Source organism: Chiloscyllium plagiosum, chromosome 34, assembly GCF_004010195.1.
Source record: "Chiloscyllium plagiosum isolate BGI_BamShark_2017 chromosome 34, ASM401019v2, whole genome shotgun sequence".
NCBI classification, from domain to species: domain Eukaryota; kingdom Metazoa; phylum Chordata; class Chondrichthyes; order Orectolobiformes; family Hemiscylliidae; genus Chiloscyllium; species Chiloscyllium plagiosum.
Window position 1 is genome coordinate 7,585,894 of NC_057743.1, and position 22,720 is coordinate 7,608,613.

The 22,720-nt window shown below is 39.7% G+C and overlaps 1 protein-coding gene across 1 annotated transcript in view; it reads right to left on the reverse strand.

Moving 5' to 3' along the window:
• Positions 1-984: 984 nt before the first annotated feature.
• LOC122540088 (centrosomal protein of 104 kDa-like) overlaps positions 985-22,720 on the reverse strand; it is a 28,677-nt gene continuing 6,941 nt past the window's right edge. The window contains exons 3-6 of the mRNA XM_043675398.1: positions 20,245-20,418; positions 18,160-18,298; positions 12,163-12,225; positions 985-1,065 (exon numbers count right to left, since the gene is read on the reverse strand). Coding sequence (XP_043531333.1) covers positions 985-1,065; positions 12,163-12,225; positions 18,160-18,298; positions 20,245-20,418 — 457 coding nt within the window. The remainder of the gene's footprint in view (positions 1,066-12,162; positions 12,226-18,159; positions 18,299-20,244; positions 20,419-22,720) is intronic.

The window sequence follows — 22,720 nt, forward strand, 5'->3', positions numbered from 1 at the left end:
GGGTTTTTTTAGTAAGATAGATGATTTTCATCAGTGTACAGCAACAAAAAAAGTGATATCAAATGAAAACAAGTACTGGTAGTGAGTTTTGAGAAGATTTGTAGCTCAGGTTAAGGTTCTGGATGTAGGTTTGCTTGCTGCGCTGGAAAGTTTATTTTCTGATGTTTTGTCACCAAAAGAGGTAACATTTTCAGTGAGCCTCCGGATGAAGCATTGGTGGTGTTACATCGTGGTTTATACCACCAGTGCTTCATTCGGAGGCTCACTGAAGATGTTCCCTAGTATGGTGGCGCAATGTCTGAATACGAACCTTCCAGCTCAGCGAGCAAACCTACATCCAGGGTGTGAAAAATGTCCATTCAGGTTAGGGAAACTAGATATGACAACTACACAGGAACAGGTTTCTGAGTAAACAGTAAGTAAAGTTTGTAATAATCTATCCAATTTTAATTCAACAAACAAATGAAAAGGATTAGGGAGGGAACTGCAGGTTACATGCCAAGGTTCCTGTATGCAGAAGCCCATAGACACTAAGACTGTCTCAGGACTTCCAGTTTTGCAGGATATGTCCATAATTTTGAGTCATTCCTGCTCAGAATCATTGAACTGCAATACAAGCTCAGGCACTCAAATTTAACGAGGGAAGAAATTTTGGATAGTTTTACCCAGAACACAAACATACTCCATAGAATTGCTTCAGCAAAGGCAACGTCCCATCTCATGAAAATAAAAGCAAAGCCTGAAAAGAAAACAGAAATGCTGGATAAATTCAGCAGGTCTGGCAGCATTTGTGAAAATAGAAAAATAGAAGTAATGTTTAAAGTTCAATGAGACTTTTTCAGAACATGAATTCTGTTTCTCTCTGCAGAGATGCTGACAGCCTTGCTGAGTTTCTCCAGCAGTTTCTCATACACTTGCTGAGTATTTCAGCTATTTGCTTTGTCATTCAAAGACTTAATATTCATCAAGAGGATGATCAAGTATTTACCTGAAATAGGTTCCATCAAGTGCTGGGTCATTTGGGCTCTGACCAAGATAGTGATCAATCAGCTTATCTTTTGTGGGCTGTAAAAAAAAACTTTTACTAAATAATATAATTAAATATTAATTGAGTAACCCTGCCATTTTATCACAATTATTTCAGTTTCAGTGATACAAAACTCATTTACAAAGAATCTTCAGTTGAATTCAACTATGGCTTATTAATAAAAGTGCGCATTTCATAGTGCAATCAATATAATTTTACAAAAATAATTATTTTCCTATCAAATTCATCCTTTAAATATACACAGGTTGTATATCCTTAATCCCACACTCCCCAGCCCAGTCTTGCACCATAGTATGGTTCCAATTTCTGCTTTGTCTATGTAAAGTCATAGTTTAGGTCACAAGGTTACAAGTGTGCACATCATACTCCAGGCATTTTTGTGACTGAAGCACTTTCTTTACATTGAGTAATTCAAATGATACTTGTTGGGCCCTTCAGTAAAACAAAATTTTTATCTTTGTTGCTAAAGTTTGTTGTATGAGGCACAAAAATTTAATTGCAACAACTTCACACAGGAATTCTCTCTCTAGTATCATTTAAAAACTCCTGTGCTGACCCTGAAATGCAACCTTCAATGTCTGGAAAATTCTCCAGTCCACCTATATTAAAGAGCTGCAAGTAACTTCAAATGAGACGAGTGTTTTAAAGACAAGAATTCCATCTAGTTCCTCAAAGTTTCGAGCAAGATAGCCAGATAACTGTAATGTGTGGATAGAGGACTTCTGAAAATAAAATTTCCAAGGAGATGAAATATGCATACGACATCCCACTAAAATTTTAGAAAATGCAAACTTTCCAAAGTCACTGTTAGAGAACTTTAGAAATACTCCACCAAGGTTTAGAACTTGAGCCTTGACCTGCTTTGGTCCAACTGGGAAGGAAGTTTTACAAGGAATAATGATGTAATTTGGTGGTAACTAGAATGACTGCTTTTTAAAAACAATATAAGTCACTCTTATCATTATAACTGACTCTATTTTACAAACATACATTCAAGGAACAAGAGTAGGCTATTTGTTCCCTCAAGCCTCCTCTGCCACTCACTAAGATCACTAACCTCAACTCTACTTTCTTGGATCTCCCTGATAATCTTTCATTCTTGATTATCCCTGTCACTGCCTTAAAAATATTCCACTATGTTTGAGGAATTCCAAAGACTCATGACACTCAGAGGAAAAAAAGTCTTCGTCAATTGTGTCTTAAATGGGTGACCCCTAGTTTTTAAACTGTGACTTCTGATTCGAGACCCCCCCCTCCAATAAAATGAATACCTTTCCACATCCACCCAGTCGTCTCCTCAGGATCTTATATGTTTCAATGAAGTCACATGTGATCCTCTGGAGTTTTAGAAGGATCACATTCTTAAGCAGGCAGCTCAGACCATAACTTTGCAATCAAGACCACAAAAAGCAGCGAAATCCAACTTACAACTGCCTTATCACTCTACTCTAGATGAACAGCAAAGTGATGGAGGGCACCATTAGGTGCAATATCAAGATGCGATTATACAACAAAGACCTGTTCACTTATGCTCAGTTTGGATTCCATCACAGTAGTCAGCTCCTATCCTTATCACAATCTTAGCAAGAACCTGGACAAATGAGGAAAACTCAAGAGGTGAAGCAAAAGTAATTAACTTCAAGGTGCTCTAACAAAATTGAATTTGGAATGGACCGGGAAGGGTGAATCCACTGGTTTGGAGTCATACCTAGCATGATGTAAGATAGCTGTGGTTGCTGGAATTCAATCATTGTTCCTAGCCCTAACCATCTTCAGCTGCATCAATCACCTTCGCTGGAACGTTCCTTCAACATTCAGAGCTTGAAGTCAGATAGGCATTTATAGATGAAAATTGTACAGATGTTCAAAGGAGACAGAGCCAATGACGGCTGAATCTGCATTTTCGCATAACATACAGAGTCTGTGTGTTGAAAAAACAGACTGAGGAACAGTGACTCCAATTTTCCTTAAACAAAGCAAGAAAAGGAAAATTCATCAGTTCCACCTCCAGATTGCCAATTTGAGAAACTCCAGCTCATTACTTCAGAATAGCTGTTCTGATGCCATCTGCTGGCAATGATCGTTATTCATAAGATAACAGAATCCACACGAAGAAGCACACTAGAATTCCTTGACTATCAGAATAGCAGACAATAAATCTCGAATAAACTACAGGTAATTGTTATCGCAAATAACATGGAATAGAAAAAAATTCTTTTGAAATTAATATTAGTGTTCAACTACTTTTAATTAAAAACAACACACCAGATTAATAGGCTCATTTGGTAGAAAGAACTAGCTGTCGGAGTGCTGCTCCTTTATCGGGTGGTTGTCACCCGAGGAAGGAGCAGTGCTCCGAAAGCTAGTACTTCCAAATAAACCTGTTGGACAATAACCTGGTGTTGTGTTATTTTTAACTTTGTACACCCCAGTCCAATACTGGCACCTCCAAATCACAAATACCTTTAACAATCATGAAGTCACAAAATGGTCACAGTCATTTGGGCCAGTGTGTCAATGCCAGCTCTTTCAGAAAGCAGCTCAACTCGCCCCACATACTTGTCTTTCCCATAGAACCCTGAAAATGCTCTTCAGTTGTTCACCAGATCCCTTCTGAAAGCCAAGAGTGAATTTGTCTTCATCACAGTCCAGGATATTCCAAACCCAACTATTTGCTGAGTTAAAAATGTTTTTTCTCACATCACTGCTATTGGTTCTTTAGATATTCACCTGTCCTGTAGTTCTTGAGGATCTAAAATGTATATATAAAACGTTTGGAACTCCCAAAAGCTGGAGAGGTGACTGTGAATGGGTATATAAAAAAAATAAAAGGGACATGAGAAAATGTGTAAGGCCATGAAGATTAGATTACTTTACAGTGTGGAAACAGGCCCATTCGGTCCAACAAGTCCACACCGACCCGCCCCCGGGTCTCTGGCGCTGCGAGGCAGCAGTGCTAACCACTGTGCCACCATGCCGCCCACTAAAAGATTGAGGAAAATATAAATAAGGTTAAAGCAACGATACTGTAAAATAAAGAACTTAGATTCTACTTGGAATCCAGAGCCTGTGTCTGGCATACCAGCCCTTTTTGAGGACTGGTATTTTGTTCCTATATACCTGTTGAACTCCTAACATCTCCTGATTGATTTAAATTAAGGCTGGGGACACTCATTTGTTACAAACCTTTCCTTTTTTTGAAAATGAAGCATCCAGCCCTCATAGCTGATATCATGGGGATAAGTGACCTGTGCCATCCTAAACCGGGTCCCATCCCGTTGACTAGAGTTATGTTAATGAAACATGCCCCTAACTGCAAGACCAAACCGGCAAAATTTACTCAATGTGTCCAAGGGCGATACAAATGTAAATGCAGTAAAATTCTGGGACTGGCCTGAAAATGAATGGCTTGTGTTACAAGACTGAAGTATGAGCCTGTCTGATGCAAGTGACAAACAATTGAACAATGATCACTATTAACAATAAACAATTAACCCTATGCTTTTGCAATGTTTTCCACCTGGGGTTACTGACAGGATCCAGATCAACAGTATGAACCAGTCCAGGAATTTTTAGTTGCAAATAAGGTGAGCGGTGGTTTTCTATTGGGATGGCCAAAACCAGACAGAACCATGATGCAAGTTACAGGTAAAACAAATTATATTCAGCATCCTCGCAAACCCAAATGTTGTATGCCAGCCCTGATAGGGTTGATTGGAACCAGGATATCCACTGGGTGTGAAACCTACCTCATGTGCCCATCCGACGACCACTGCTGGACAACTTTTCCCGAAGGGATCCTGCAAATGGGGACAGGCAGACCCCAGCATTTCACCTTTGAGACTGGCAACAAGACATCAAAAACCCCAGGGGCAAATGCCTAGCCCTTGCTTTAACTGTTGAAATGTGGCCAATGGGGAGTTAATGTGTCTTTAATGTTACCTTGGAGCTGACGTTGGGAGTTGACATGCTTTCATCCTATCAAAAGGAAAATCTACTAATATACACTGACTCTTCATTGTGCTTTTAATGTGATCACGATTTTGGAGCCTTGTGGGAACATTGAAGATTTTTAACCTCCAAGGGGGCAGCGTTATAGTAATATTATTTTGCCCAATCAATCTGACAGTTATCAAGATATTCGGCTCATGCTGATGAAACTGATACAGTTTCTAAAGTAGTGGGCAAATATATGCAGCTGCCAAGCAGGCAGCCTTACACCCCAAACGTCTGATCCCATTGGGTCCCCAGCAAAACCCAGTTAGACACAGCATAAGGACGGGTATGCCAGACCTGGGTAAGGTGCAGAAATCACAGGGGAATGAGGCTTTCTGTTCAATGCCAATTCACAATGTAGAGGTTGATTTCTCTATTGCTTACTGACTGGAATTATACAGGTTTAGTGTTTGGATTATTTTCCATATTGTTTAAAAATTTGGAAGTAATTTGCAAATTTCCATTTCTGAAATAATTACAGACACTTTATATTACAATATACTACTGACAGGTGATTTGATTTCATACATAGACGCGAAGCCTAAATGTTTTTGCTTTGTGTATGAAGTTTATAAGAATGTACACTGGTTGGTTTGATTTCTCTTTGGATTGGGCTGTTAGATCTAAGGAGTGTCTGGTTGAGCTATTATCTTCACTTAGTTATTTGAGACTGAACAGTGATGGTTTATAATTTTAAGACTGTACCAATGTCTAACTTCTAGAGTCAGCTCAATATTAGAAAATGTAAGTGTGGTTTGAAAGCTGTGTGTCATGTTACTATAATTTGGGCACAGCATTGCCCTCCAGCCAATATTCATCACCAACTTTTCTACTCAAAATCACCATCTGGTTTCTACACTTAATTCTAAATACTGTTAACTACAGCTGTAGATCAGGCCATTTGATTGGGCACAAGGCTAATGTATGTTTTTTTAAAAAATACAACATATTCCAGAACTATTCTAAATTTGTGGTAATATTGATGTTTTAGTAGCAAAACTTAAAAGAGTATTACATCTTAGCAAAGCTGGATTTATAGAAATAGGTTTGCTTGATTCGCCCATGCCGAGGCTCCTCCATATAAAGTAGGGTAGGAAGGGAATCTCTAGTGCAGAGTTTAAAATGAACCAGTCTTTTTGCCAATGTGGGAAATATATTTACTCCAGTGGGCTATTTGGAGTTTGATTAATTTGAGAATTATTTATTTCAAAATTGCTCTTTCGGTCTTCTAGCATGCTTAAAAGCACAAATTATGGCCTCAAATAAGGTACTCCCGCAATACTCAAACCAGAATATCGGTGACCCCTACTAGATTAGTTTGTGTTACTTCTCTGCTGCTGCCTATTTTAATTGATTGTGTATATATTGTATATACTTATATACAAGGAGGAAATGGTTTATACTTTGTTACAATGGACACTCCGCAGCCTCCAACTTTGCAAGGGGGAGATGATAAAGTTCGAACTTGACGTGCTGTATGGACTTGCCACTGCCAGAATTGGTGCACAAGAAGGGACAGTTTACCTGTGCGATCCTCAGCAAACAGAGACTGTGTACCAACTATGCCAGGAAGATGTCCTCGTGTGCCGAAAGACTGAATGTTGCCAAGAATATCTAATGCAGTGGTCAACTGCATCAAAAAGATTGAACAGTTCATTTACAGAACAAGTCTAATTGTGTGTCAGCTTGATTACATTTGCACGAAGGGCCATCCCTGGTAAGCCTTGTCCCCTTTCAGATAGATCACGTAGTAAAAGAGACAAAGGGGGATGTTATCCTTCACTAACAATTTGTTTCTAGAAACACATAATAAAATATTTGGAGAGGATGAAGTAGTTTGTTACGCTCTTACTTCAGCAAGAGACTCCCTGACCCCTTTTATCCTTCCAAGTCCTAACATGGGGATATAGAATAGTTCTAAAGTATTTACAGGATTATGGACTTCCTCCAATAAACCCATACTATTCTATCCAAATTGCTACAATGGTAAGCGATGGGAGTGCACTTATGCAAAAGTGCCTAAAATTATCCCCTGTGCTATGACAAAATGTATCAGTCATCATTGCTTCCTTGAAGGACCTCGCATCTCATGCGTATGCCTTAAGGAGGTATATGACTCTATTACCATTAGTATTCAAACCCTTTGTGGGGTGGTAACAACACCCACCTTTATTATGATACCCCTAATGGCACTAATATTTTCCCAATTATTGGATGGAGAGACCATTCTGGGATGTCGACCACGTCTCTTATCAAGAGACCCACCTCATTCGACTAAATGATTTTCAGCCTTTACGTTCGGGACCAAACTATGTAATCATGGATTACCCAGGTAGATAGGCCCGCTTCTTACAGGGAAGGTCCCTCCATTATCTATAGTAAACCTGGATATTATTTTTCAGTTATGATAAGGCATCTAAATACCTTGACCTGAATAGAGCAAGCACTCCTCGGCTGTAGCTGTAGGAACACTCTTTCCAACTACTGTTCCCTGTCCAATTACCTGGCAACAAGATCATAATTCATCTGTTAAACGTTCAGTTTCTCCTGATTTTCATGTAGAATGGAAGAATCCAAAGGCCAAATCAAGAAGTAAAACTCACTCATTGGCATATGCAGCTCTTAGTGTTCTTTCTGTAGGAGAGTCTTCAGGAGTTATTAGTCATCAAAACCATAATTCTCTCATTTGTGGACTCACAATTTGTGAAATGAGACAACTGCTGCCCTAATAGAAATTAGGGACATGCTTTCAGAATTGCGCCTATTTACCCAACAAAACCGCTATGCTCTCGATTACATACTTGCAAAGGAAGGTGTAGTTTGCGCCATAGTCAAAGGAAAGCCCAGGACCACACTTAACAACTAATGTGGGTGAGTACATTCAGATTTGTGGTGCATTGGCCTCTGAAACGACCAGAGCATGGACTGAAGCATTAGGATGGTCTGCAGTTCAAGCATCCTGGAATAAGTGTTCTTTCAAACGATATAACTAGGGTATATGAGAGGGTTTCCAATGAAAAAAAAAATGGGATGAAGTTTGGGTAGATATAGCAGAATATTCTGAAACTAACCAGAGAGCAACAATATTAGATTTGGCGTCATGTAACGTGAAAGATTACCTAATGACCTCAGAGTCAAGGTCATCCCTAGATAGCAGCAATCAGACTACGCTTGAATTTTACATCTGGCTTGAAAGAAATAAGACTGTAAGACTCACATTTCAAATCTAAATAAGGACATGAAAACTGAGTTAAGTGAAGTGCGTTGGTATACTAGGCAAAGCGATAGATCAATAGATACATTGTGAAATATACTTAAGAGGATACACGAAAATTCAGAATAAGTATACCAAATTCTTATGAGTCGTCACTACTAGAAAAAAATTCTCATGGGAGGATACATAATAGTTTAGATTAGATTAGATTACTTACAGTGTGGAAACAGGCCCTTCGGCCCAACAAGTCCACACCGCCCTGCCGAAGCGCAACCCATCCATACCCCTACATTTACCCCTTACCTAACACTATGGGCAATTTAGCATGGCCAATTCACCTGACCTGCACATTTTTGGACTGTGGGAGGAAACCGGAGCACCCGGAGGAAACCCACGCAGACACGGGGAGAACGTGCAAACTCCACACAGACAGTCACCTGAGGCGGGAATTGAACCCGGGTCTCTGGCGGCTGTGAGGCAGCAGTGCTAACCACTGTGCCACCGTGCCACCCCATTACTCAATAAATATTTCAATGAAAGCATCAACCTTAAGGAAGAAACATAATTGTGCAAAGATTAAGTGGTAGGTCAGATGACTGACAGAATATTTAAAAAATGGCTAAAAGATTCACGAGAAGAAAGAAATTAAGAGAATGAGGAAAAGCTAGGTAGAAATGCAAAAATAGATAGCAAGAGTTTCTGTGGATATTTTAAAAAGTAAGCTGAGTGTCTAGGTGCTGAGCAAACTGATGGAGCTACATGCTATCAAGCTATCAGATCCTGATCCACTTTATCTTAGAATTTTAAAAGACCCAGGTAATGAGGTCACAAATTTGTTTGTCTTTTAAAAATTCACTAGATTCTGGAAGATTTAATTTGAATGGAAAGTAGCTAATATAGCTCCTCTTTTCAAGAAGGCAGGGGGAGGTAGAAAGGAGAAAACTGTACACTAGTTAGTTTGATGCCTTGATGGGGCAAATGTTAGAATTGATCATTAAGGAAGTTATAGCTGGACATTTGGACAAACTGAGAAGAGGCAGCATGGCTTTGCAAAAGGGAAATCATGTTATTTGAAGGGTGCCTGGGGCTCATGTGGTGCAACAGAAAGATCCCTATCTCTGACTCAGGAGTCCTGGATACAACTCAGATTTGGTCCAGAGTGGTGTAATTACATCCCTAAGCATGTTGATTAAAAAATATTCGAAGAGTAACTCTAACAGCAAAGATTTTGTACTGTGGATAAAGGACAACCTTCAAAATGTGTTGTACTAGGATTTAGAGAAGATCATGTGCCACTGCCAATAAAAAGGTTCCTGTCAAAGTAGGAGCTCCTGGTGCAGGGGTTAACATATTAGCATGGATAGAAGATTGGCTGGCTGCAGCAGAAAACAGGCTGCAGAAGTGGGTCTTTTTGTCAGGAAGGAATGAGGGGAGTGCTGCAGTGGTCTGTGCTGGGGCCACAAGTTTTTTTAAACAATTTTTTTTAAAACATGAGGTTGAAGACATTTACAAATAGCTTGAGTAACTGGGTGTAAATCTGGCAGATGAACTAAAGTGTGGGAACATTGCTTACTTTGGTCGGAAGAATAATAAAGCAATAGTATATGGAAATCGATCAAAGATTCTGTGATGCAGAGAGATCGTTATGCTCAAGTTAGCAAGTTCACGAAACGTTAGCATGCCGGTACAGTAAGTAGTTAAGGCTATTGGAATGCTACCTTGATCGTAAGACATCATGAACAAAAATAAAAACACTATGTTTCAGTTATACAGTGCATATTCTTTGTCATTCCCATTAATTGGTGGCTAACAGGTACACATACGTAGTCTAATGGTACTTCTATTATTTCTTAAAACAAATAGATTCTGTAATGTACAACTTTAAATATTGGACAGAAAAGGCATCAAACTGTGCAATACATTGCTAAGAGTTGGCAAAAGACAAAACGATCTGACTTTTCTTGTGTCAAGGAATGATACAGACATTTGAGCGGTAGTAATCAAAATCACTTATGATCTGAAGTAGAAGTAAAAGTTTCTTGGTACTTCAAATGGGTGAAGTTACCAGATTTCACATGAGTAGTAACACTAGGTTTTCCTTTGTTCACCTTGTACGACCATTAAAATTGTGCACCAATGCATTTGTATTAAATCATAAAGGTGATCTCAATATTTCGACATTTAGTATGTGTAATCCAGTGGATTATGTACATGTAAAAAAACTACAAAAGAGATGATAGAGGTCAGAAAAATGTTCCAGGGGATGTAATTCCTCCAAAGGTAAAGATTTATCTTTCTTGTTTCAAGTTTAAAACTGCTGATAAATGCTGAGCGAAAAACAGGGTATTCAATGTGTAGAGCTGTCAGTGAAAATGTGCTTTGTTCATCAAATCTACAAACTGGATGATAAACAAAATCCCTCACCAAACCAAATCAAAATAAAGGTGAGGATATGATTATTCAAAAACTCAATTGAAAGATTCAAGGGCTATAAATAAGCTTTGAACATATAATCCTTGAGAGGAGCAGGCCACTAAAGTCATCAACAAAACCAGGCTTTTATAAAAGTTATTCTCTCCTCAAGAATTCCATAACAGTTTGTACCAAATCTATTCAACTTTGGTAAATCTATTTTTTTTCCAGAGTTCCGAAATATACTGTGCACTCTCCTCCACTTTGGCCAATCACTTTGCTGCATGTTTCAATTCAAGTCTACATGTGCAACCCTGACACTGCCTGTCACTTTAACCCTCAGCTTCAATCACACACTTGAACCAACATCTTTGGTCTCCCACATTGGAATAATGAAACTTTCAACTGCAAGCTCAAGGAACACCATCATCTTTCTACAAGAAGTTTACATTGCTTAATACTATCAAATCTTAGTCCACATTCATTCAGACACCAGATTCTGGTACTGGAGGATGCCTCCTCGAGCCACTATACTCACATTTGGGGTGATGACTCCTAACTGGTACAGTCAGCGAGGTAATCAATATCCTCCAGGGCTACTCACCTTTATTCTCCACCATAATCCCATGACACAATCTCTGCATTCTTCTCTATTCTATTTTGGGCTAACTATTTACAGTTGTAATGCATAACAGTCTCATTATTAAATTCTGCCTTTCAGTACTATTTGCATTGCAATCACTCTTGGCCTCCACCACAAAACAAACCTTTCCCTTTTGATCTTTTTCTCATGTTTGCTGAAAAGGAACTTGCGCTACATGTCTTCTAGTTCTGATAAAAAGTGAAATGTTGAGTGCTTTCACCTGTCTACAGGCATTGTCCAAATTGTTTAGTGTTTTAAAAAATTATCTTTATGTTTCAGTGTGGAAACATTTTAAGCAGGGAATCATTGTCCCATTTATCCAAACATGCTAAACTTTCCATCAGCTTCTTCATCATACTTCCAGAACTAACAACTCTGTATATAAATTTCTAATAAGGTATTTCAACCAATAGAATAAATTTTGGGTTACACCTACCCTGGCATTCTTTTACATCATCTATTCTCATGAAAAGTACCATGTCCAAATACCAATTTTATTATTTTGCCTTCAACTTCAAACAATGTCGCAGTTTTTAAATTTGTCACACCTCTCCTGAGAACAAATTTTAGAACCTCAAGCCAAGTCCTTCTTCTCCTCCAACCCCCAATTTGCCAGTTAACAACCCTCAGTACAATCCCTCAGGTTCAGAAGTCAATTTGTGTTTCTACTATAGACTTTCTCCAAGAATTCTGCCATTTACCTGCAACTAGTCAGCCGGAAGGTCTTAGTTTGAAATTACTTCAAAATGAAAGAAATTCTTTCACATCTTCACAAAATGTAATGTTCTTCAATGTGAACAAGTGGGATAACCAGAAGATCAATTAGAGATTTAATCTATTCCTACTTACAGTTGTAGTTGTCTCATTGTGCTCGACTGGATCTCCAAGGATATTAACAGCTACCAGGGCAACCTAAAAAGTAAACATACACAGTAATAAAAATATAAATTATGCTGGTCTTCACAGATAAATAGTCAATTTTAAAGCTGGAATCTAAACAACTTTGGCATTGCTGAAAACAAGACATTTTGTTGAAGGTTTTCATCATGTGCTCATCAGGACAATTCTCAAGAACGCCAATGTAAGGTGAAACCAATACTGAAATTGCATGAGAGAAGAGTGCTGATTGACATATGGTCTGTGATTGGTATTGGTGTTGCCATACATAATGCACAAGTTCATAATGTTTGACTGTTAACTCTCCACGTTTCTTTAAAATTTTAAGCCAGGTAAATTTGACTTAAACAAATATTGGCAGCTAACTACCATTCATCATTATGCACTCTCCTAGGCAATGCCTCTACCAATCAAAGTCCATGTGCTAATCAATTAGCAATCTGTGTGCAAGAGTGCTTGGTGACATGGTATAAAGATAACAATCTCTCCCTCAATGTTAGCAAAACTACAGCTGATCACCCACTTCAGGATGCAGAGGAGGAGGAGGACATGCCCCTATCTACAGGAGCTAAGATGGAGATGGTCAACAGCATCAAGTTCCTAAAGGTGGTGATCACCAACAATCTATCCTGGACCACCCACGGTGGTGCGACAGTCAAGAAGTCACAATAATGCCTTTTCTTCCTCAGAAGGGTAAGGAAATTCGACATGCCCATAAGGACCCTCACCGAATTTTATCCACAAACCATATCATTTCGATGCATCATGGCTTGGTATGGCAACTGCTCTAACCATGACCATAAGAAACTACAGAAAGTTGTGAACACAGTTCAGACCGTCACGCAAGTCAACCTTCCATCCAGTGAATCCATCTATACTTCTTGTTGCCTTGTAAAGGCAGCCAACATCAAACACCCTCCCATTCTAGTTATAACCTCTTCCAATCTCTTCCGTCAGGCAGAAGACACAAAAACTTAAACGCATGCACGAACAGGTTCAAGAACAGCTTCTTCCCTGCTGTTAGTAGACTTCCAAATCGATCTCTCAAATTCCAAGTCTAAAGTTGATCATGGTTTTTGTGCAACTTCTTTTCAGCTGTAACTTCGTATTCCTCACTTGGTTCAATCTCCCGATGTTCTTTCTATGTTATGATCTGCCTGTACTACATGCAAAACAAAAACCTTTTTACTGCACATAGGTACATGCAACAAGAATAAATCAAATCTCTTATTCAGAATAAATGTCAGTTTCCTCATACATTAGTATTCTGCAGAATTGTCCTGTTGAGTGAAAGACAAAAAGATTTGACAATATGTATACTTTCTCAGTAATACTGAAGTATAATATACCAAATGACTATTTAAATGAACGGTAAAGGAAGTATCTTTGATCATGCTTACCGAGCTTGCCAATACTCTACTCATACATAGAATGCATTGCTTAGAACCAAGACTTGACATAAATTTTTCAATAGATTTGTAAGCATATACAACATAATAGAATTTCATTCATGCTCCATGGAACATCACACTTGGACTTTTTCTTTGCAACAGCAGTCACAATTAATTGCGTTGTCCTTCAAAAGCAGTGGGCATAAGGACATTCCTTTATCTTTCCCTATTGTTCCCTTGTTGATAATTTAAATTGATTACTGCTGTTCACAGAATCACAATACTAAAGAAAAGGTCACACTTATTCACGATCAAAACTGACCATAATTATAAAACCTTCCAAGCAGTTTCCCATCAGATCCCTCCATTCCAGTGAATTTTGTCAATACCTCAAGTCGCTGTCTTCATAACTCTAACACCCATCCCTGGCAAGCTTACAACATAGATACTCTGGGCTGGGCTTTTAGGGCCTAATTCAGGTCAGAACTAAGGTGGCAGCGTACAAGAGAATATAGCAGCAAAACCATAGAGCCAGACCTATTAACTCAGTTTCTAGGACAGGGGAGGGGCCAAGGTAGGTCTCTAAACTCAACCATAATCCTAAACAGGCCAACTAAAGTTTAATGTGTTGCTGGAAAAGCACAGCAGGTCAGGCAGCATCCAGGGAACAGGAGAATCGACGTTTCGGGCGTAAGCCCTTCTTCAGGAATGAGGAAAGTTTGTCCAGCAGGCTAAGATAAAAGGTAGGGAGGAGGGACTTGGGGGAGGGGCGTCGGAAATGTGATAGGTGGAAAGAGGTCAAGGTGAGGGTGATAGGTCAGACTGGGGTGGGGGCGGAGAGGTCGGGAAGAAGATCTCAGGTTAGGAAGGCGGTGTTGAATTTGATGGATTTGACTGAGACAGGGTGGGGGGAGGGGAAATGAGGAAACTGGTGAAATCCGAGTTCATCCCTTGTGGTTGGAGGGTTCCTAGCCGGAAGATTAGGCGTTCTTCCTCCAACCGTCGTTTTGTTGTGGTCTGACGATGGAGGAGTCCAAAGACCTGCATATCCTTGGTGGAGTGGGAGGAGGAATTGAAATGGTGAGCTACAGGGTGGTTGGGTTGGTTGGTCCAGGTGTCCCAGAGGTGTTCTCTGAAACGCTCCGCAAGTAGCAGGATTCCTGAAGAAGGGCTTATGCCCGAAACGTCGATTCTCCTGTTCCCTGGATGCTGCCTGACCTGCTGCGCTTTTCCAGCAACACATTTTCAGCTCTGATCTCCAGCATCTGCAGTCCTCACTTTCTCCTCAAAAATAGTAGTTAGCCTAACATAAACGACGGCACAGTCTAAGTAAATATTTTAATGAAATAATAATACATTTATCACTTTAAGGGGTTTCTGAGTTTGCTGAGTTACAGTACTGTATTAAGACAGAGGCTGACTGTCATAATCAGCGTCATTACTTTTCGAGTGCAGTTCTGGATGCAGGGTTATGATGAAATAAATTATGTAGTTCAGAGGTGGATAGCTTGGTGCTTCATTGTCCTCAAACTATTTCTTGAGGGTTAGGTGAAAAAAAGGCATCTAATTTTTGCTGCTTTGCCATTTTTCTTCTTTCATGAAGCTGCTCACGTGGTGCCAGATAAGACTTTATGCCACGACCTGCTATCCTGTTGTTTTGCATTGTAATCATTGTCTTCGAAGAGCTGCAATTGCTTCTCAACTTCCCTCAGGATAGAAGATAAAAGAGAAGTGGACACTTCTCGTGGTGCTGTATCCAGGACTTCATCGTCTTCATCTCGAGCTTCAATTTCCCCCGCAGCAACAAGCTGTTGAAGATCAGCTGTGGAGAGGTCTTCAAAATGGGACTCAAGCAACTCCTCAATTTGCTTAGTCTCCACTTCTTCAAATCCAACTTGCTTTCTGACAGCAACACAATGTTCTTTGATTGCTGGAAGCTTCTGTGACAGTTCAACGCCTTTAAAGTCATGAAGAAAATCTGGGTGCAGCTTCTGCAAACTGCATGCAAATAGTTCTTACTGACATCACCCCAAGCCTCTACAACAATGTCAACAGCATTCTTAATGTTGAAGATTTTCCAAAATTGAAGAACACTGTCCTACTTATCCCCCCTCGCTTCTTGAATGCGCATTTTAAATAATAAGCCTTAAAAGCTGCTATTGCACCTCAGTCCATGGGATGAATGACAGAGGTTGTGTTGGGAGCTGGAAAAATCAGGCTAAATGTTTACAGAAAGCTCACCAATGGTGGGAGGTTGGCTTTGTGCCTTGTCCAAAATGAGGAAAACCTTGGAATGTAATTTTTTTTCTCCTGCAATAATTTCTGAAAACATCCTTGAAAACATCAACAATAAAAGTCAGAAAATATTTGTTTTACGTGAATGAAGTAAACACCTAGAGTGGACTGAAGGTAACCTTTCACAGCTCCTGGGTTGGCAGAGTGGTACACCAACACAGGCTTGAGCTTTAAATGTCCACTAGCATTGGTAGACAACAAAGTCATACAATCCTTTATGACCTTAAAACCTGGAGCATATGCTTCATTCTTAGAAATGTAGTTTCTGGTTGGCATTCACTTCCAGCTAAGCGTGTATTGTCCATATTGAAGATTTGATCCAAGGTGTAGCCTTCTTCCTCAAATCAATTTTTTCACCACGGAAGGAAATGACAGCACACATTCCTCGATTGCACTGGCAACTTTACTTTATAAAAAGCACAGTAGTTCTTAAATCCAGCAAACTAGCCACTACTAACACTGAAGGCAGGACATCAATAGGATTTTCAGTTTTTTGCCTTAGGTCCTCGTAAATTGATAGGGCTTTCTGTTTTATGGTGAGAAAAGTGGTTCAGATCGCTTTATCAATTTATCTACAGGGGAACTTCGATTATCCGAACGAGGTGGGCGGGCACCATTTCGTTCAGGTAATTGATTATTCAGTGAATTGATTCAATGCCTTTCCTCTGGGGCTCAGAGCTTTCTGTTAAGTCTGCTTCCTGTTCAGACTAGGCAGCAGCACATTGCGTGCGCACCCCCCCAACCCCCGCATCCCCTGCCTCACCAACCCCCTCCAACACTGCCCTCCATACCAGTCCCACGCCTGCCCCCTACACTGCCCCGCACTCCCTCATCCGCCCCGCTCCCTCTCAAGGGCAGCCGGACTGGGCACTAACAAGACTGCTGCCGCCTTTGGAGGGTGAGTCTCCAAATAGCAAAGAGAGAGAGAAAGAAAGAGAGAGAGAAAGAAAGAGAGAGAGAAAGAAAGAGAGAGAGAAAGAAAGGAGAGAGAGAAAGAGAGATTAGTCATTTAGAGACGGTGCCTGCGCTCCCATCAGTTCAGGACTGTCCTTGGCAGCACTTTTAAATCACTGTAAACAAAAGACGCGATCAGTGTTGGACACATGTCTTTGATGTAATGTTTCTGTCGGGACCTCAAGATCTCCTTCGGATAATCCGATTTTCGGATAATTGGTATTGGGATAATCTAGGTTTCTCTGTAGTGTCCACCCACTTACATGCCATTCTATCTCAAGTTCCTAGTTTGTGATCTCATAGACTTACTAGCACTCAGACTTGTTCCACCAATGCAGCTTGCTTCAATTCTTTCTGCACTGTGTCTAATGGTGCAAAGCATAAATTCCTTTATTCCTGGAGCACGAACAATATCACATGCTCTTTCATTGTGCTCAAAACACTTCGTAACAGCTAGCTTCTCAAGTGTTATAGCCTTTCTTTTACAGTCACCACCCACGAGTTTTTCACCTGGATGCTTCCTGTCAACATTCTTGCAACTTTGTCCTTCCAACTTCATGGAAAACACAGTGAGATTTGCAAAAAAAAGGACCTAAAATTAATGAGTACTATGCCTTTCACAAAGCTCTTCACCAGAAAGCACGCAAGCCGACTGACCAAGCAAGTCGACGTGGAGTCCAAGCCCGCATGCACCACAACACCTAGTGCCAGAGATGGAATCGTGAAATAGCCAACTGGAGTTCACATTTAAAGAATAAGTTCCCCAATTCACCAACTGCGTTTCAGCCAAATCGTGTTGACGAAATGTGCATTATATGAGAACAACCTGTATATATAAATCAACCAACCAGATGTGTTCTGGAGCGGATGGATTTAACCATGGCCTTCTGTCTTAAAGACAAGGACACTACCAGAGTAATTTTTAACAGAAAGCTGTTGAATAAAGACAACTAGCACAATTGGCAGCTAATAGCATTTGAGTCTCCAAAGAGACTGCAACTTGAATCTAATGCTTATACTACTCAGACCACTCTCAAATGATCACACACTGTCAAAATTTAGCAACAATTTTAACATTATTTTAATACATTTTAGGAAACCTGATTTTATCAAAGAAATTGTTTAAATGGGGCAACTACAGCTTGGTGATAGGGAACAGTGCACGACTATGAAGTCAACAAATATCGTAAGATGATTCTTTTGGCAATCACAATTGGATAGTAGAAAAATTGCTTTTGACATGTTCACAAAATCAAAGACATGTGTTATTTGGAGATATTGACAGGTCTACATAATTTAATGCTGTTACCTGATTGTACAAGTTGTATCTGTTGACATGGTTCTTATGGAATGTTAATTTCAGATATTGTCCAACTGCATCAACATGGACAGACTTAAGTTCCCGAGCTTTGAATCCTGTTTTTTGATTATCTGAGAGGGAGACATACCTGAAAGAACAGCAAGTTATACAAATATCATAAACATCAGCATTGCTTGAGATAAAGCTTCAAGAAGTTACATCTAAATAGAAATACTTGAAGAAGTTTTAGTTTGCTGCCAGAAACAAGCAGAAACAGGAGATCAACTACAGAAGATGAGTAAAGGAAAATTTAGGGAACAAGGAGACTGTTTCATTTGTGAAAATGAGATAGCTGTGAGCTCTATGTTATGTTGGAGAAAACAGGAATGCTTAAAAGGACCACTGCTAAAGGAATGGGGAGCACAACTTGCAAGGCCAGAAAAGCTGAAATAATAGTATTCAGCAAAACTAAAAATATAGTCCTATTTGGATTGCTTATAAAGTTAATATTTTTAAAGTCAAAGCCAAAGTAATTAGATGAAATATATGTCACCAAGAGAGGATGGTGGGCAGAAGATGCTGACACACCTCATGTTGAGCTAATAAATTAGGGAGCTCCCTACCCATTGTTTCTTTACAACATTAACAATCTCCAATATTTGTAGTCTTTCAAGTGCTGCAGGGTTACTATGATATCTGAAAGTTGATTTATCAAGAGATTAATTGCTCGCATTTGATCAATGAAAAACCTTACAGTCCAAGTACCACCTTGCACTAGTATTTCAAGTTTCTGTGTCTTTGCCCCTTCCTTTAAAATGTTCTGTTCAGCATGTGAACATACATACAAAAGAGAAACAGAAATAGACCACTCAACCCAAAGCATCCTTCACCATTCAATAATGGTTTCAACTGTGACCAACCTAATTGTTTGAAATTTCACATTCTTACCTATTCCCAATAACCTTTTACTACCTTGCCTCATAAGTACCTATCCACTTCTAAGAAATATTCAATGATCCTGCTTCTGAGACAGAAAGTTCCAAAGTTGTCCTACTCTCAAAAAGATTCTCCTCATCTCTGTCCTCAGAGAACAACCTCTAATTTTAAAACAGTGTTCCTTAGGTGTGGATCCATCTACAAGAAAGAGGAAACATCCTTTTCAAATTCACCTTGCCAAGATTCAGAATTATTACACACTTCAATCATCACTCATACACAGCCTGTCCATTTATCCTCATAAGACAATCCACTTATTCCTGGTAACAATCTTGTAAGCCTCTTCTGAATCACCTCCAATGCATTTGTATCCTTCCTTAAGCAAGCAGATCAAAACCGCACACGGTATTTGAAATGTAGTCTCACCAATACTATATATAACGAATGGATAACATACAACAAGAATTGAGTATAAGCGGAAGTAACAAAAGTATTCCATCAACCTTCTCAATTCTGTGCTGGACCTTTTAGAATCTCATGCACTAAAACACCCATTTTCCCCTGCCATCTCAAACTTCCAGACTTTCTCAGCTTTGAATGATATCCGGCTTTATTGACTAACACTCTGCTTTATTATCATACTTGTCAAAGTAAACAACTTCACATTTCCAGATGTGGTGAAAGTTTGCACAGTAGCTCTTTCAGCTTTATGTTGCTCATTTCCCACTAGAAACTCTCATGAATTATATATATATCATTTTATGTATATTTGAAAACTGCCTAGCAGCAAAGCGAAGCAATTTCTTCTTTACTCCTTCAGACCGATTAAAACAAAACTTTAATTAAAGTTCCCATATATCCAGCTTCACTTATGCCGTCAACAAGGGAATAATACTTACAGGTGAAATATTATGATGGAATGTTCAATAAAGAATCCTTCCTTAATTCTCCGATTCAAATGCAAGCAGTTTCCCTCTATGCATCAGAACCACAGCCCTTAAAGGCTTGCACAAGATCTTGCATTCATCATCGCAACATTTTCTTTTTCTGTCTAAATCTTAAAGTTTTAATAATTTACCAGTGACAGTGCATATAATTACTGAGATTTCAATTACAGATTTATTGTCAATTTATCACTGATAGCTTATTCATCCATACCCAAGTCTGCGAAATCTCTCCACGTGGTGGGAACCAAGGTGATCTGGAAGACTGTCACTAATGTAAAATTCAATTTTTGTAGAAATCAAGTACTGGTGTGCAAGTAATTGCAGCTTCCGAATTCGACAGCGTTCTACCATTTGAAGGATAATCTCCTGTGGATAAAGGCAGAACCTAAACAATGCAAATTATAAGCATAAATAGTTTAGGAAGATGGAGTTGAAATAAATCTTATCTAGATTTTATGTACAAATTATGACAAAAAGTGTATTCAATTCCATATGGCTGAAATCTACATTAGAGTTATATGGGAACTTGGTTCTCTCTTGGTGGTGGTGGGTGTTGGAGTTGGGTTTGGGGGAGGCAGGGAGGGTTATGAAAACACCCAACCTTTCAACAACTTACCTCTGTCTACACAATACTAACAGCGAAGCATTTGATATTTTTGAATATTGGCTTGGAGCAGACTGTGTTGCAAGCAAATCTCTGATAGGGAACTAAATAGTCTGGACGTTTCCACAAACATGGCACTATTTGTAAAACTATTATACCATCACAAATAAACAATTCCGCACATAGAATGGACAAAAATATAGGAGGTGAAGCAGATTTACACTATTCCAGTATCCTTACTTTTGACATTACAGCTTGAATACTAAGAACACAGGATTCCTTCACATTTAAAAAGACCACAACTCTCTAGAATTAAGATTTCTGTTTGTGTATCCATTGCAAGACCTAGCCCCCAAGTAAAGAGACTCTTCGGTCCAACTAGTTGATGCCGATCAAGTTTCCCAAACTAAACTAGCCCCACTTGCCAATGTTTGGCCCAGATCCCTCCAAACCTTTCCTACTCATGTACTTATCCAAATGTCTTTAAAATGTTGTAACTGTACCTGCATCCACCACTTCTTGTGGCAGTTCATTCCACATATAAATCATTCTGCAAAGGTTGCCTTTCAAGCCTTTTTTAAACCTCTCACCTTAAAAATATGCGCACTAATTTTGAAGTCCCCCACCCTAGGGAAAAGACCCTTGCTATTCACCTTCTCTGTGCCCTTCAAGATTTTATAAACCTCTTTAAGGTCACCCTGAACCACCTCTGCTCCAATGAAAAAAGTCCCAGCCTATCTAGCCTATTTTTATAACTCAAACCCTCCATTCCCAGCAACATCCTGGTAAATCCTTACCATACCCCGTCCAGTTTAAAATATCCTTCCTATTGTAGGGCAACCAGAACTGCACACAATACCCCAGAACAGGCCAATACAACCTCAACTCCTGTACTCAAAGATCTGAGAAATGAAGGCTAAGCGTACTAAATACCTTAACAACGCTGTCTACCTGTGATACAAATTTCAAAGAAATATGAACCTGAACTCCTAAGTCTCTCTGCTCTACTTCAGTACCCAGAGCTCTACCATTGTACAAGTATTTAACTTTGACGTAGCAATATTTGACGTCTCCAATCGGGTGTATAAGTTCTAAAAGGGGAGGGCGAACAGCCAGAAATCATGTTACATATTGGCACTAATGATATAGCTAGAAAAAGGATTGAGGATATAAAAAATGATTTCAGGGAGTTAGGATGGAAGCTGCAAAGCAGGACGAACAGAGTAGTGTTCTCTAGTTTACTACCGGTGCCATGAGATAGCAAGGCGAGGAACAGGGAGCGGGCACAGCTTAACATGTGGCTGCGCAGCTGGTGTAGGAGGGAGGGCTTCAGATATGTAGATAATTTAGGGTGTAGGTTTGCTCGCTGAGCTGTATGTTTGATATCCAGACGTTTCATTATCTGGCTAGGTAACATCAGTGGCGAACTCCAAGTGAAGCGAAGCTGTTGTCTCCTGCTTTCTATTTATATCCTTCTCCTGGATGGGATTCCTGGGGTTTGTGGTGATGTCATTTCCTGTTCATTTTCTGAGGGGTTCACATTTAAACCCTATATTAACTTAGAGCATGGATCAGTACCTGGTGCTATGATGTTGTGGCCATAACAGAGACATGGGTTTCTCAGGGGCAGGAATGGTTGCTGGATGTTCCAGGGTTTAGAGCATTTAAAAAGAATAGGGAGGGGGGAAAAAAAGAGGAGGGGGTGTAGCACTACTAATCAGAGAGGGTATCACAGCTACAGAAGCTTCCATTGTTGAGGAAGATCTGCCTACTGAGTCAGTATAGGTGGAAATTAGGAACAGCAAGAGAGCAGTCACCTCGTTAGGGGTTTACTACAGGCCCCCCAATAGCGGCAGGGAGATTGAAGAAAGCATAGGTCTGCAGATTTTGGAAAAGTGTGGACGTAGTAGGGTTGTTGTAATGGGTGACTTTAACTTTCCCAATATTGACTGGGACCTCCTTCGAGCAGAAGATTTGAATGGAGCTGTTTTTGTAAGGTGTGTTCAGGAGGGCTTCCTAACTCAGTACATTGACAGGCCGACGAGGGGAGAGGCCATTCTAGACTTGGTGCTCGGAAACGAGC